Source organism: Manacus candei, unplaced genomic scaffold (assembly GCF_025592945.1).
Source record: "Manacus candei isolate 608988 ecotype Guabito, Panama unplaced genomic scaffold, ASM2559294v1 h1tg000013l, whole genome shotgun sequence".
NCBI classification, from domain to species: Eukaryota; Metazoa; Chordata; class Aves; order Passeriformes; family Pipridae; genus Manacus; species Manacus candei.
This window is the reverse complement of record NW_026138061.1, coordinates 6,952,082-6,967,792: the sequence shown is the minus strand read 5'-3', so window position 1 is coordinate 6,967,792 and position 15,711 is coordinate 6,952,082. Positions and strand designations below refer to the sequence as shown.

At 37.7% G+C, this 15,711-nt stretch overlaps 1 protein-coding gene across 7 annotated transcripts in view; it reads right to left on the bottom strand.

The window, feature by feature from the left end:
* Positions 1–15,711, bottom strand: part of EFR3A (EFR3 homolog A) — a 76,713-nt gene that overhangs the window by 12,184 nt on the left and 48,818 nt on the right. For all 7 annotated transcript variants that reach the window (XM_051778420.1, XM_051778421.1, XM_051778422.1 and 4 more), the window contains 10 exons: positions 14,951–15,086; positions 13,614–13,778; positions 11,352–11,463; positions 9,464–9,515; positions 6,482–6,654; positions 5,971–6,046; positions 5,229–5,390; positions 3,861–3,992; positions 3,311–3,378; positions 1,999–2,126 (listed from right to left, as the gene is read on the bottom strand). In XM_051778420.1, coding sequence (XP_051634380.1) covers positions 1,999–2,126; positions 3,311–3,378; positions 3,861–3,992; positions 5,229–5,390; positions 5,971–6,046; positions 6,482–6,654; positions 9,464–9,515; positions 11,352–11,463; positions 13,614–13,778; positions 14,951–15,086 — 1,204 coding nt within the window. The remainder of the gene's footprint in view (positions 1–1,998; positions 2,127–3,310; positions 3,379–3,860; positions 3,993–5,228; positions 5,391–5,970; positions 6,047–6,481; positions 6,655–9,463; positions 9,516–11,351; positions 11,464–13,613; positions 13,779–14,950; positions 15,087–15,711) is intronic.

The following is a 15,711-nucleotide window of genomic DNA, read 5'->3' as shown; positions in this document are numbered from 1 at the left end:
AGGTTTTTTGCCTGATGGAAATAGAGCTGAATTAAAAAAATATATATGTACTGACAAAAAAAATTATTAAAAGTACATTTAAATTATCATGTTTTCTCCCTCCCCCAAGAAAGGAAGAGAAAAAGGCAGATAAAAAAACCTGCAGATATGAATGTCTTTCAAACTGACAAGAAATATCAAAACATGAAACAAAGACAGGATGACAAAATTATGTCTACAAGCCATTGTTAAGCATTGTGTCACTGATATTTGGAAATACCAGAAATAATCACGATGAAATATTTACTGGCTTTTTGGGTTCAACCCTAGATTTCACAGGAATATAGAAAAATGGATTAATTTTTTACTAAGATTAATGATTTCTTTTGAAACACTACATTCTAGCATTATAATATTAATAGCAGAAATTAAACATTTCATTGCATTAAAAAATTAAAAGCTTAGGAATTCCAAAATATCCATTTGTTCCTGATTTAGTTAAAAGAAAACCTTGGAAGCTCAATATTCCACAGGATTAGAGATTAATGTATTTACTAGCTATGGCAACAGACAAGGAGCGAGTTTTGGTTGCTGTTCTTTACAAAAAAATTACAAAAAAACCCAAACCCATCTGACTCACATATACTAAGATTTAGGATTAAATATGGCAATTTCTCATCACGTGCAGAGGCAGTTAATCACATACTTGCAGGTAAACTCAATCTTGCTATCAGAACTTTCATGTCCTCCTATGTAGGAATGCATTTTCAGCCAAGTATCCAAGAAAACCCTAACAAGGTCATTTGGGCACAAATACACCTTGGTTTCTAGAAGAGGCTTAACATAAATTTCAAACCAATCTATCTTTCTCATTCCACTCTCATTTACTCAAAGTCAGTAACGTTTCCTTACTTGCTGGCTACCTCTCCTGCCAGTACTAAAATATAAAGTTAATTGTTTTTCTGGATGCCAGAAGAAGAAATCTGTGAAGATAGGAACATTATCCTTTCTAGAAGACAACCAGCAACAGAAAACACAGACATTGTAGCTGTGTCAGAACATATCACTAGTGTGCCTGCTAGCATCTGGGACAAATCCACACGTGCTGTTTGCAGAACTCAATTCCTCCCATAGCAGCTATCCAAAAAAGACACTCAAGAGCAGGCAGCAATGTCTCTGAATCAGACTGCAAGAATGACAGATCTGGCATTCACTGTCCCTATGTACTATGATTCTTCCTATGTGTGAGCTACAGAACAGAGAAGTCACATTTTTCTGCTTTAAAAAGGTCCATGCTTCAGGCTGGGGTGTCCCACAGTCTGTTTACAATAGCAACTGGTTACATGGAGCCACAAAACACACATTGTTAAGAAAAAAAAACATTTTTTGAGTAAGTTGCTCAATTGGCAAAAGCACATAAGCCAAAAGCACATAATGTCACATACTTGCTAGTCCTCCACACACCTTTCACGCAGCCTGCCTAGCTGGAACTCCCAGAAACCTTCCTCAGGCATTTCTACTGTTACCTGACACTAAGCTTGCATAGGTATCTAATGGAGAAAAACATCCCATTCTTGACTAAATTAGCATCTGCTCATTTAGAATTTATCTAAGGCAAATAACTCAGCACAAGACCATATGGCAAAAGCATGGAATATTTTTCATTTAGTGTTTACATAAAAAAAATAAAGTATGTTGGCTTGTATGTTCTCAAACTAACACAGGTAGTCTTTTGAAAGCAAAGACTTCATTAAAAAGAGTCAAAGTGGGTTCAAGGCCTTTCTGCCCCTCTTCCTTTCTTTAAGGAAAAAAAACAACCTTAAAAGGACAAATAGTTGAAACTTTTTACAGTTTCATAGAGTACCTAATGAGAAAAAAACACCCCATCCTGAGAAGACAAAATGATCTGATTAGGTTTTGTTGCCAAGCAGCCACATTACATTTCATAGGCACACAACACATTGAGAAAGCGTTCTTAATAACTGGTACTTTGTGGTGTTGCTACTAATCAGTACTTACCTGTTACCTGGGGTACATATGGAACTGACAATCTTTCCACACTGTATCCACTGCCTCCTAATGATTCTGCAATCTGGTTCGTCAGGAAAAATAAGTCTTTTTCATGCTTCTCTAAGGATTTTGGAAGACTGTCAAAATATATATTTGAAATTATTGTCTACACATAGGTATTTGTTGGTTACAGAAAATATTCCTCCAATGTCTGTGAGCAACCAATGGTAATGATTTGATGGAAATGAAGCTTGCTCAGTTTTTTAGGAATGAATATATACCCAAATCTAGTTTATTCAACACCTCTGCATTATTTTAAATTACCTTAACACTTACTGGCTATCCGAAATATGTTCCTCATCTATTCTGCTACATCTTGAGAGAAAATAGTCTTTGTTAAATAAAAAAAAAACCTGCAGAGCAATAGTAATATTAATAGTAATTAATTAATAGCAACAGTAATATTTGCCATTTGCCAGCAGTGTGCCCTTGTGGCAAAAAAGACTGAGGTATCCTGGGCTGCATCCTGTATCCTGGCTGACAGGAGGAACATTGTCAGCAGGTCGAGGCAGGAGATCCTACCCCTCTACTCAGCTCTGGTAAGGCCACACTGGACTATTGAGTCAGGTGCTGCAGTCGCCAGGGAAGGTGAGACTTTAGGGAGTCTGACAAAGGGCCACTAAGGTGGATTAAAGGACTGGAGCATCTCTCCAATGAAGAGAGAGAGAGCTGGAACAGTTCAGCATGGAGAAAAGAAGGTGGATCTTATCAATGTGTACAACTACCTTAAGGGAGAGAGGGTGGAAAGGCTTGTCAGTGCTGCTCTGTGACAGAGCCAGAGGCAATTGCACAAACTGAAACACAGAAGGTTCTGGCTGAATATCAGGAAACAGTTCTTTACTGTGAGGGTGACCAAGCACTGGCACAGGTTATCCAGAGGGGTTGTGGAGTCTCCATCCTTGGAGATATTCCAAAGCCATCTGGATGTGGATGCAGGGACCAGATGACCTCCAGAGATGCCTTCCAGCCTCATCCATTCTGTGATTCAGTGAAAACGCATTTGGCTGTATTAGCACGCACACCAAGCATCATATTGTGAGGGTGTAAGTGCCTCTGACTACAATAAAAAAGTCTGAAACCCACCTTTTTTTTCCCCTATACACGCACATGCTTTCAATATTTGGGTTTCTTCTGCCTACCCTGTACACTACTAAACCCCTAAATTATTTTTCACATATGTAACATATTTCAGTGATGTCTGAATTTTAATAGTAAAAGAGGTACTTCACTGTCCACTGATGGACATTTTGTATCTCCTTACTTGCATTTGTCTTTGAAAATTGTTTCTGGGAGAAAATAAGATGCTTCCACACTTCTGGTTTCGATGACCTGAAAAAAACACAAGACAAACAGTACAAATGGAGTAGTTCCATAGCTGTTTTCTCCAATAACTAACTCTCACTAACACATCTACCTCAGCACAAATGAGGCCTTTAGAATTTCTTTTAACCAGAGAAAGAGACTCTGGCACTCACCCTTTAGACTAAAAATCTGGTTCTCATGGTCTTGTACCTGTCAGTACTTTTTCACCCAAGCCAGTGAGGCTGTAAAGTCTTATACCAGATGAGGATTTAGCCCATTATATATGGTACTATAAACAAAGTAAAAATGCTATACTTTGAGAGAAGTTTATTCTGTTTATAATTTGAAGAGTCAGCAAGTAATGCCATCAGAGACTGAAGACCAAGAGCAATGTCGGTGGACACAAATATGGGAGAACAAGACCATAAGCCATTACTTGATACAAGTTATTTACCCATTTTACAGTAGAATGTGTAGTGTCATAAATGACTTATTTAATTATGTGTTACCTTGCTGACATGCTGACAAAAGGCAGGAACTGCAATCATCTGACTCAGAAAGTTTAGATAGGCTGCAACCAACGCCATGACACCACAACGATTAAACATTGGCAGATTATCCTCGTTGATGATGGCAATGTCCTGAAATACAAGGGATAGCATTATGCTTTCCAAAGTTAACAGGCTGTCTTGAATATATGGAAGTCAAATTTATTATTAGTAACACTACCAGACATATGATGACGATCTGCTACTACTTAGTATTTGATACCTCTCATCTTAAAATTCTAGTCTTTTAGCTCACTCCTGAACTACAAATATATTGATCTGAAGTTAAAAAGCTTAAAAATTCAACCACTATGAAGAGAAATAAATTTACTCAACTCAAAATTCTGTTTCTCAGAAAGGAAGTACTGGTTTATAACTGGTAATCTCTTGTACTTACCACCTCCTGATCAAAACATTTTTTCAGGAAAATTAGAAATAGCAGTTTAATCACAAAGATCACCTGTGTGAGTCACAGATACAGCACCATAAAGGGAATTATTTCATCCTTATTAGCATTTCTATGTTTATTCAGACTGCATTATTTTTGCTCTAGTAAAACTCCTAATGTTATTTTCATTAAGTAAGGATTTGGTTCAGTGACAAATTTTATAATTAAGGATGCGCACTGCATTTCAGAGGTTTCATAATACAGATGTACATTTGGGAATAAGATTAATGACAGAGAGAACTGGGAATACAGGGCCTGATTTCATCAAATTTCCAGGGCACATGTTAACACTCCTTTATTTTTTTTAATGCTTTGATTTAAACACAGACAAACTTAATAAGTTTGACAGTTTCCCTGAAGACTGTATGCAAGTATGAGATAATGTATGATTTTTTTAACAAAATGTTAAGGAATAAAGCCTATCAACACACTAACAGAATTTTACTCTAAGGTGAGATTAAATAGCTTGGTTTGACAAATATTCCCAACCAATCAATTATACAAAAGCTTTCATCCAAGGCAAGGACAATTCATACCTTTTATACAGAACACTGATGCACAATGACATGTTGTAAGAACACCTTTTCAATCTGCTAACAAATATCAGTGATTCTAGGAAACATTTCAACAAATTTCCACATCTGCTACTTTTCCTGAACAGCACACGCTGTAGAAATTTGTTACAAAACTGATTAGCTGAAGCTTTCCCTATAATAAGTGGCATGTACAAAGTGTACTTCCTTAGTGGCTCAAACATGTTTGGACCAAATGATGAGATTTCCAATTTGAAGATCAATATACAAACAAAACAAGTTACTCACATATCCAATTACAAATATAAATTGTCAGTCAACAAACACACCACCAGCTCAGCCTCATACCTGCAAGGCAATAGCTAATCGAATGAGGTCAATAACCACTTCTTCATTGGCCAGTTCAATTGTGGTTAGAGCTAGAGATGTAAACAGGAGTTCAAAGTTTTTTTGGACATTGTCTTCTTCTTTGCAGCCTAAGTAAATGTGTCTGTACAACTGCTGACCATGCTATAAAAGACATAAAAGGGAAAATGATATTAAAATAATAGAATAGTTTAGATTAGAAAGGGTATTTAAAGGTCTTCTGGTCCAACTCTCTACTCCAAGCAGGGCCAACTTAGATTCCTCCTTTACATAAATGGAAAATTATTTTTTTTAATATTTCAACAGGAAATGAATGCCAACATCTGACCACAGTGCAGTATTCGTGCAATTCTCTGCATAAAATAGAACAGTACTGTGTTTATAAAGAAGCTGTTGTTAGAAACTAGTGGTAATATTGGTTAATCATACTTGTTTGTGTATGCATGTGTACACATGTATTTTATCCTTTTTTATTCTTTTAATTCTCTGTCTAATTTCATGCATACAAGAGTCTTCACCTAAGACATACATGGCAATTTTATTTAATGGAACCATCGTTAAAGTATCTAGAGCACCTCAACATTGAAATCACTGTAATTTGATTAAAATCATTTGGTACTGATCTTTGCAACTTCTTGCAAAAATACAACTGTAGAAGACAATCAAAATAACTGGTTCAGTTACTTTATTTCTAGATAAAAAAAGTGATCTTTCACTCTATTACCTTTTTCATGAAGCTCACATCCTGCCTTGAAATCTTGTCTCGTTTTATCTTTAGATCAGAAACATCTGGTATTATTCTACAAACGTAAGAAAAATATCATTTTAGCAAAAAAAAAGTTGGAAAGGAAGAGGATGTAAAATATAGGAACTATTCAAACAAATATTGATGCAATTTCCCTTTTAATTATATCCAGTCTTAACAATGGTATTCAAATTTCAGTTGAAGAGGGAGAACAATAAACAGAATTATGACAATCACATTTTTTTTCGCTACATAAAATAACATATTCTGTCTTCCACAGCTAAACTAGCAGATATTTGAAATGGTTATTTAAGGTAGGAGCACTGAGGTTTACCTGTAAAATGCCTACCATCAATAAAAGACACTGTGCATTTACCAAAACAGTACATCAAAATTTCACGTTAGGAATAGTATTTAAAGATCAACAGTACTTATCATTCAGGTATTAAACTAGAATTTCAAGTAGGCCAAAGCAAACAAAAAGCAGTACCGTATCCCTCTGAGCTTCGCTCTGTTGTCGTGCCGATCAATGAGGTTATGCAGGATTTCCAGGACCAGCTGCCTTAGCTCAGAGTCCTCCATGAGTGAGGGAGACAGTAACGGGTCCAGGAATGGGGGAGGAAGTGCATTACTGATCGTTGTGGCTTTGTATCCTGAAGTCACCTGTTTGTTGGCGGAAGTTAAATTAATGTGTGTCGTTACTGCACCGTAAGAATTAACTGCATTTGTCACATACTTTTAGTGGGTTTGCTTTGGCATCTGAAAGGTGGATTCAAATTGAAGTATTGGATTAATTTTGAAAATTCCTGACCTCACTATGGATTTGGAAGGACTCCAACACACATTTTCAAATTAACTCTCTCATTTGTTAAAAGGATTGTCTCTCAGGATCCTTCCTTTACCAAGATAACCAGAAGAAAAAATAAAGGTATGAATTTTTTTTTACATGGCCTATGAAAAGTTGCAGGGCATAAAATGAAGATGGTAATAATTACAATAGAGATTTTTCCATTTCAGGTTATGAGCTGTTCAGTTCACATATGTTACTGAGTAAGCTCATGTGAATTAAAAAAGAGAAGTCAGAGTCTGTATGTACACCTTAAACATTTATTGATACTACTTTATTGCAAAACATAACGTAAGCAGCAAACACCACTTTCTTAGAAATCTGGTACCATAGTGGTTTTTTTTTCTTTTGTTAAACTAATATGACTTCTCACTTGCCTCTTTCAATTGCTTTTAATTAAAGCAAACTCTGTAGGTACATAAAGAAAAGTAAACTTCTACTGACAATTCAGATATTAATTAGTTGAACATTTACAGCAGTCAGATATGTTTAAAATTTAAAATGGAGGTTATCAGAATACTAGAATCTCAAAACTAAAACAGATTCAGAAACTGCAAAGTATAAGGTACTGAGCATGAGGGGAGAAAAATGATTCAAAATTTAATTACAATAAACACAGTAATATTTTTATCTCAGGTTTAGTTAATAATTGAATTGTTATTATACATATTCCATACCCTTTTACATGTGAACTGTGTTGTGCTGGTTTTGTCTGGGACAGTTAATTTTCTTCATAGTAGCACATATGCTGCTGTGTTCTGGATTTGTGACCAAAACAGTGCTGATAACATGGGGTTGATTTAGTTACTGCCGAGCAGAGCTTGCAGACTTCCAAAGGGATATCCCACACTAAAATGTGTCATCTCAGCAACAAAAGGGGTGGCAGTTTGCAAGGCCTGCCACTCCTCAGGGACTGGTCAGGTATCAGCTGGCTTGCGGTGAGCAACTGGGTTTTGGGTAAGGGTTTTGGTTTATTTTATTATTACTTGGTTTCGTTTCTCTTGGTTTCCTTCTTTTACTTACTAAACTGTTTTCATCTCAACCCACTTTTCTCACTGGTACCTTCTGATTCTCTCCCTCATCCCTCTGGGGAAGAGTGAGGGAGTGACTGGGTGGTCCCTGGTGCCTGCTGGGGTTAAACTACAACACGTGAGCAAGCACTGTGCCTGCAGCATAACTGAAGGTGTTCAAAGAGAAGTGGCTGGCAGAGGAGCACAAGGGCACATGAAGGTATCTAACCAATCATTTTGAAAATGGAAAATGGCTAATATTACAAGCAGCAAGGCTGCAAATGTAAGTGTACACTTTTAATTAAGTGCCAGATTTCAACCGCCTATTAACATTAACTTGTCTGCCTGTGTGTATGCATGGGAACAGACTAATTATTTTATGAAATATTATTCTTTTGTAAAGAATACATGCTGTACAATGCTCACATTTTTTTCACAATATTTATCAATGTCTGAGTAATTCATTAAGCATCAGAACATTCACTTTCACACCTTCGTGCCATGATGGGATTTTACTCTCATATTCTAAAGAGAAGGCAAATTTAAATTCAGTGTCCAAAATGTTAAATTCCTCCCACATGCACAACCTGAATCCCTTAAAGTATACTTAGGCTATGCAGTGCTCAAAATCATGAGAACAATTCTTACTGACTTGGATGGAACTTTAAGACTGGTGAGATGAATATTGTCAGGAATAGCTTAGGCATACCTGAGTCTATCTTTACTGGAGACAATGTGCAAAATGACCACCTGAGGCCTTTTTTAACAAGTTTTCTATCTTAAATTGCAACTGTGAATGCTCAGGTCTTCTGCAAACCACAGTCTAGGATTTCAGATTTGGACAAGCAAAGAATGGTTTAAACAACTTGCCTAACACCACACACAAATTTCATGTCAAAGCAGGGATAGAAGCTCATTTTCCAGGAAAGTATTCTTCTGCTTTAGTTGTGAAATCATTCTTTATGCTGTATCCCCTACTTCAGTGACTAAACAGTTTTCAGCTTCTGCAACAAAACAGGCCAAGCTTCTACTGGCAAGAGTTTCCTTTACCACCCACTTTCTGATTCTTACCATCTGTGTCTATTTCCAGAAATACTCTTTAAAGGTTTACAGTTAAAAAATGTATTTGTGATAAAACATTCAGTCATACCTTACAAGAAACTTGGGAAATATTAGGAAGGAAAGAACAATTGTGTCTGAGGCTTTAAGGGCTTGGAGATAGGCATCCACTTCTGTGCTTTTAAAAATATTGTCCACTCTACTAATTACTGCTTTTCTGGGCTCAGAGACAAAAGTGATTTCACTTTGATATTGCCAGTATTGCTGGCAGAACTCAACCTACTCTATGATGTTCTTTTGGATCTGCAGATCCAATTATAACTGATATTCACTAATGTGCTCTAAGAGATGGAGGAGTATTTCTTGACCTGTTTGTAATCTAAGTTGGGAAAATGCTTTCACAATTTTACATAGTAGAATTCCAGATCTATGTAATAGGAATGTATGTTTAATTTCATAATCCAGAGTTGTTATACTGCACTTACGTGTGTAAAAATATAGATAAAGTGAGACATTATGTGTTTATAACATAGTATACTAAGCACAAAAGGCTTACCATAAGTAAAGATCTCAGTAACATGATCTGAATCCTTCTAGTTCCCAAATCTCTGCAATTAGAAAAAAAAAGTTGCAAATTAGGTTTTTTTGCATATCTTCAAAATATTACCTAGACATCATCTAACAACTGCATTTCTACAAGTGAATACAGCAGTCTTGGAAGGGATGCTGGATGATCATAAATAAAGGGCAAATATCTCCAACTGAGGTGCAATAACTAAATGTTTTTGGAAGAGACATTTACAGAAAGGCTTAAAAAAATGGAGCTCGTGTAACTGAAGAAAACAGTAAACTGTATACTGTAAAGCAGATCTAAAATTCATGTTTCATTTAGCAATCCCTTTGTATCTAAAACATTCAACCACTACAAGCTTGACTTTCTTTTCACAAGCAGCAGCACTCAGAATTTCTTCTGAATTAAAATGTAATTGAGTCTTCTTAAGAAACAAGGACACCTCTTATTTAAATCAGACCTCAGAACTCTGAGACTGGAAAAAAATTATTCGCAAAATCAGTAAGGAAAACTGAAAGATCCCTCAGTTTTGGTATCACAGGAGGGTACACAGAACACTACTTAAACTGTTCTTCATCTGTTTTCATTTTCCGTCTGCTGGTACTAAAAGAAGCCAAATAGCTAATGGTATGTAGTCACTACTCTTGCAAGATCTTACGAGATAAAAGTGCACTTGGAATAAATTGTTCCATTCAAAGAGACTCTCTCAGGACAGTAAAAAAGGTACAAACCACTTTGTGCATCAGTAGCATAAAGAAAGAGCAAAACTATTCACAGGAGTTGGCCCCTGCATAACAGTGGAAACTTTCACCTACAGGGGCTATAATCCTGGCTATTGTATCATTCAAATGTTCTGGGTAGCAGAGACGAAAATTTCATGCAATGCAAGACTGTATCAGCAGTCAGAATGCCTGCTTTATTCAGAATGACACATACACATCATACTAACACACTCAGGCACATGTTTACACAGAACCCCATAAAAAGAAAATTGTGAAGTTAAAAAACACACCCCCCCAACTGTTAATCCAAGCACAGAATTTTACATGGATTTGTTCTTCAAATACCTTCTTAATGAGCGATAACTGCCTGGCACAGACAGATTTCTATCTTCCATGGAATATCATCCCATGCCACAGGGACACAATACTGTACGAAAAGCTACCAAGAAGCCAGGAGAATGACAATGACTTCCTACTTAATCTAGCAGGGGACCAGTTATGTGGTGCAAAGTGTCCATGCACATCTGGAAAGAACAGCTGCAGCCTCTTCAGTGACTTTCCCCATACTGAGGAAGCACAGTCTTTTCAACATAATTATTCACATTACAGGGAAAAAGTTACTTCAGTGTATGGCAACTTTTTAAATATGGATTTATTACAGAAATCTGACCACCTATAGTTTTTTCCTATTTCTAAATAAATAGGGAAAATTTAAAACAAATTCACTGGAATTTCTACAGTTTATTTCTTAAGCTGAAGTCAGCTTGAACAGAATGTATTAAAAACAAAAAAATTTGAAAATTATACAGCTATTTGCAAAAAGGTAGACATAGTTTAATTTCCCTCATTCCCAAAACACACATGTAAGAACTTATGGAATTAACCAGCATTCACTGGATAATTCTGAAAACATTTGTACAGATACAGAGAGAAGAAATGTTTTAGTGCAAAATAATCTTGATTCCAATCAGGTATTTTCTATCAGTATCAAGTCTGTAGGCTGATTTCATATTGCTGACACTGCACTTGTCTTGGTTCTGCATAGTATTTAATACAGCCCCTAAGGAGTAAGGATTTGCATTTCACTTTTCTTAATGTTTTTCGCTTCATACTTTATCAAGAATCTAATTAAAAATGTAGGATATACAAACCCAAGGTGGCTGGTATCCAGTGATTGTGAAGTCCCCAAAACAGGTACTTTGCCCATAATGAACATCATAATCTCTGATCTCTGGTAATCTGGGAGATTGCTTCCAAAAAATCCTAAATAAAAATAGAATGAAATCACAGAAGAAAAGATAAATAGGGCCCTTCTCTTTATAAGGAAAGCCTTATAAATACAAGGAATATATTAACAAGGTCAAAATAGATGAGAATAAAATTATGATTTGTTTTAGGCCATAATCTCACATGTTCATTTCTGCTGAATGCCTTTACAGAGTCTTTTTCTGACATTTGCTTCCAACTCTGAATCCTAAAGCTTTCTAATTTTATCCTCCTCTAAATATACCATTTTAAAATTACATGCGTGGCATCAGTTAATTTGTAACTAGTGAGGAGCTGGAAGTGTTCCTCACGGTACACAGCGCTGTTACTTTTGTCTGTGAAGTCTCCGTTAAGTGTTACAAGTGAGGGGACAGAAAGCCCAGACATACAAGTGATATATGACTATTGCTGTACTGAGGGACTGACGATGCAAGCAGCTCCTGATGGGAAGCGGAGTGCTCCAGGGAGGTCCACAAGGTGCACAGGGGGCTTTTCCTGAACCAAAGGAACCCAGGGGAGCAGAAAGACCCACCTGGAGCCCACAGCCTGCGCCACAATGGCTGAAGGGGCCTGTGCAGGGCCAGGAGAAACACCAGGCACACACCCCCTCCCCAGCCTTAAAAGAATCCCTTAGGGGGTGCTAGCAACAGTTGACACACAAGGAGGGTGCTGTAGCTCTTCCAGCTCGACCAGGGAGAACTAGTTTCTACCCACAGAAGGCCCTGGCCTCTCTAAGACCTGCACCCCCCAATGGCAAGTTAAGTGTGAGTCAGCAGGGTGCCCTGGCAGCTAGGAGGGCCAACCATATCCTGGGGGGCATCAGGCACAGCATCGCCAGCCGGTCAAGGAAGGTGACTGTCCCGCTCTGCTCTGCACTGGGGTGGCCCCACCTCCAGTCCATAGTTGTGGGCACCTCAATATAAGAATATCAAACTATTAAGAGGCTGTTCAGAGAAGGACAACCAAGATGGTGAAGGGTGTTGAGGGCAAGACTTATGAGGAGAAGCTGAGATGACTTGGCTTGTTCAGTTTGGAGAAGAGAAGGTTGGGAGGCGCCCTTATCACAGTCTACACCTTCCTTGAGGGGGGCAGCAGAAGGGCAGGTGCTGATCTCCTCTCTCTGGTGACCAGTGATAGGACATAAGGAAATGGAATGAAGCTTCATCAGGGGAAGCTCAGATGGGAAAAGGTTCCTTACTGAATGGGTGGCTGGTCACTAGAACAGGCTCCCCAGGGAAGTGGTCACAGCACCAAGCGTGACAGAGCTCAAGGAGCATCTGGACAATGCTCTTAGTTGCATGGTTTAGTTGTAAGAAGTCCTGTGAGGAGCAGGGAGTTGGAATCGATGACCGACAGAAAGAAGCTTTACTTTAAAAAGTTGGGTTGTGGGGTTTCCAGCATTTTTTTTTTGGGGGGGGAGGTTAATATTTTAAATTGGAGTTTTACTGCAATGATGAGAAATAATCTATTACATACTTGCTACTGCTCTAAAAAGCTTCAAGGTACAGATTAGTAAACAACATTTAAGTAACACTGCCCCTTGTTCTTTAAGGAAAGGAATAGACATCATAAACGCAATGCAGTACATAATATCAGTACCACAAAAAGAAAATCTGAAAAAAGGGGAGAGGGTATTCCAACAAAATAATTTACAGAATTTGTTACGCCACTTACGGTGCTGTCCACTAAAGTACTTTAGTTGTTGTAGCACGCCCGGCCATTAGGTGTCGTTGTTGCTACTGTGTTTAACATTTGTTTCTACAAGTTTTCAGGCAGCTCCTACTAAAATATATTTTACTGTATACGATTGTTTGCAAAATGATTTTCATAAAAGGACTAATATTAGTCCTAAGGTAGGGATTTATTTCTATATTTCAAGGGCCATATAATAATGTAACTAAAATTTAAGTCTACCAGCATTTTTAATTATCATCGAGCTTCTTCCCTATCTGCTCAGTTAGCATTTAAAAGAACAACCTTTCAGAAGACAAACACATAAAGTGAGCCTGAGAATGAGGCAAATACAATCAGAGATATCACACTTGGTATTATTCTTTTTGGATTCAAGCTGGTCCAATACCATCTCATAGTGGAAGGGGGAAAACAAGAGGGATTTTAAGTGAGCCTGTGTTACTGCCATTACTCACCAATTGTTTGAATAATTGCATTCTGGACAATCCTCTCATCGTTCTCCTTGGAGCTCGTGCTGAAAGCGGCACTTCCCGCTGAGCTGCGCCTGTCACCCAGCTCGAAGTCAACGCTGATGCGCAGGTGCTTCAACAAGGTATTAAACACCTCCAGAACTGTTGGGCCTGGAAACAACAAGTAACAGTGATTGCACCTGTCAAGGGAAAGATGTCTTAAGAAAATGAAAACTGACCTTTTCAATCCCTTTTCACAAGAAATCTGACTAAGCATAAAAAACCCAAGTGAAATTCAGTGTTTGAGGCGTAAGGAAGTTTTGAAGTGTGCCTACATCTTGATGTTTTAGAAATTAACTTGGAATCAGGAAATGCAATCAGATACATCTGCATAATCCATTCTGATCAAGTGTACTGGGTCTGGCCAGGATGGAGGTAACTTTTTTTCCTTGTCCATGCAGCTTTTGCTCCACCCATTAAACTGTCTTTATCTTGATCCATGAGACTTCTCACCTTCTGTCTACATTGTCTTAGTCCTGTGGGAAAGGGGAATGAGCAAACAGCTGTTGGCCAGAATCAAGCCACCATGCAAGTTTCAGATAAAAAATAGGAGTGGTTGCTGAAATTAAGCATCAACAATGGGTTAAACTGCAGGTACCCACCCCCGAACTTCAGTTATTTCAAAACCTGCTATTAAAATCCAGTTCTAAATATTGGATCAAATAATGAGTTCTTTTCATCATACAGTAAAAGACTTCACAGGTCTGTGCATGCAAGTGGGTCTTATATAAAGAGAAAGGACAGGCTCAGACTCAAACTAATGAGGTAGAGCAATAATATTACAGCATGAGACCAAAAAAAATCAGAAGCAGAGCACATGTGTTTATGTATCTTCCTAACTATTTCTATTTCAAGGAACTATATCACACTTAAATTACATATTTCACCTTGTTTCAGCTGCTTCACAGTTATTAAGGTAAAATTTCTCAAAGGATCATTTTACTCAACTCCCACATTACCACTCAAGTCAGCTGTGTCAAAAAGCGACAGTGCTCTTGACATTCTGTAGTCACACACAGTTCTCTCAGACTTTGCAAACTTCTTAACAAACAGGAATTCCAGCCTTTCATGACTTTTTCGTTCAGTTCTTCAATAGAAGGGTTATGTAACAGTCAAACAATAAAGTATGTTTGAGTAATTTATCAGCACAAAGGAGAAAAAACGAGTAAATACAAAACCTTCTCAAAATAAATGCTTTCATTCAGTCTGAAACCAAAGCAAAACCGAGCACTATCCTGCAAATCTATCCTTTGACCTGATGACTTGAATTTAATACAACTTACCTATTGATCCTTTAGCTGCTATTGCAACTGCTTCCAAAAGAACCTGAATAATGCCAGCACGGACTCGTGGCGAGTCCCTTTTGCGGACGTCAAGGTGTCCAAGGATTTCTTGTATGACATGATGGGAATACTGTGCCTATTAAAAACAGACAGAAAAGCTTCATCTGTGACTTTAATGAGAATGAACTCATACACTGCTCAGCTACAGTCATGACCATGTTCCTGTTCTGCAACATTTTCATTCAGAAATTTATCAAAATTTCCATCAATTCATGACTAAACATGACTTCAAAAAAGTACCATAATAGATGAAGCTACACAGGTCCATTCAGCCCAGTATACAAAAGTTTACAGTCTTAAAATATCAAGGAACATCTACAGCACAGAAAAGTGTGAAGTGGTCCTTCAGTGAGCTAACTGCAGTTCAAGGACTTCAGCACCATTGATATAAATGCTGAGAAAACTCAGCTTTCTTCTACAAACCTGGACTGTTAAGACTTGATCTTCTGCGTGTCTGTTTGACACAAACAAAGAATCAGACTTGGATCATGTTTATCACAGACAATCATATAATCATAGAATGGTTTGGGGTGGAAGGGACATTAAAAATCACCCAGTTCCAACTCCCTTGTCATGGGCAGGAAACCTTCTGCTAGACCAGGGTACTCAGACCCACACAGACTGGTCTTGAACACTTCCAGGGATGGGGCATCCACAACTTCTCTGGGCAACCTGTACAGTGCCTCACCACCCTCACAGTA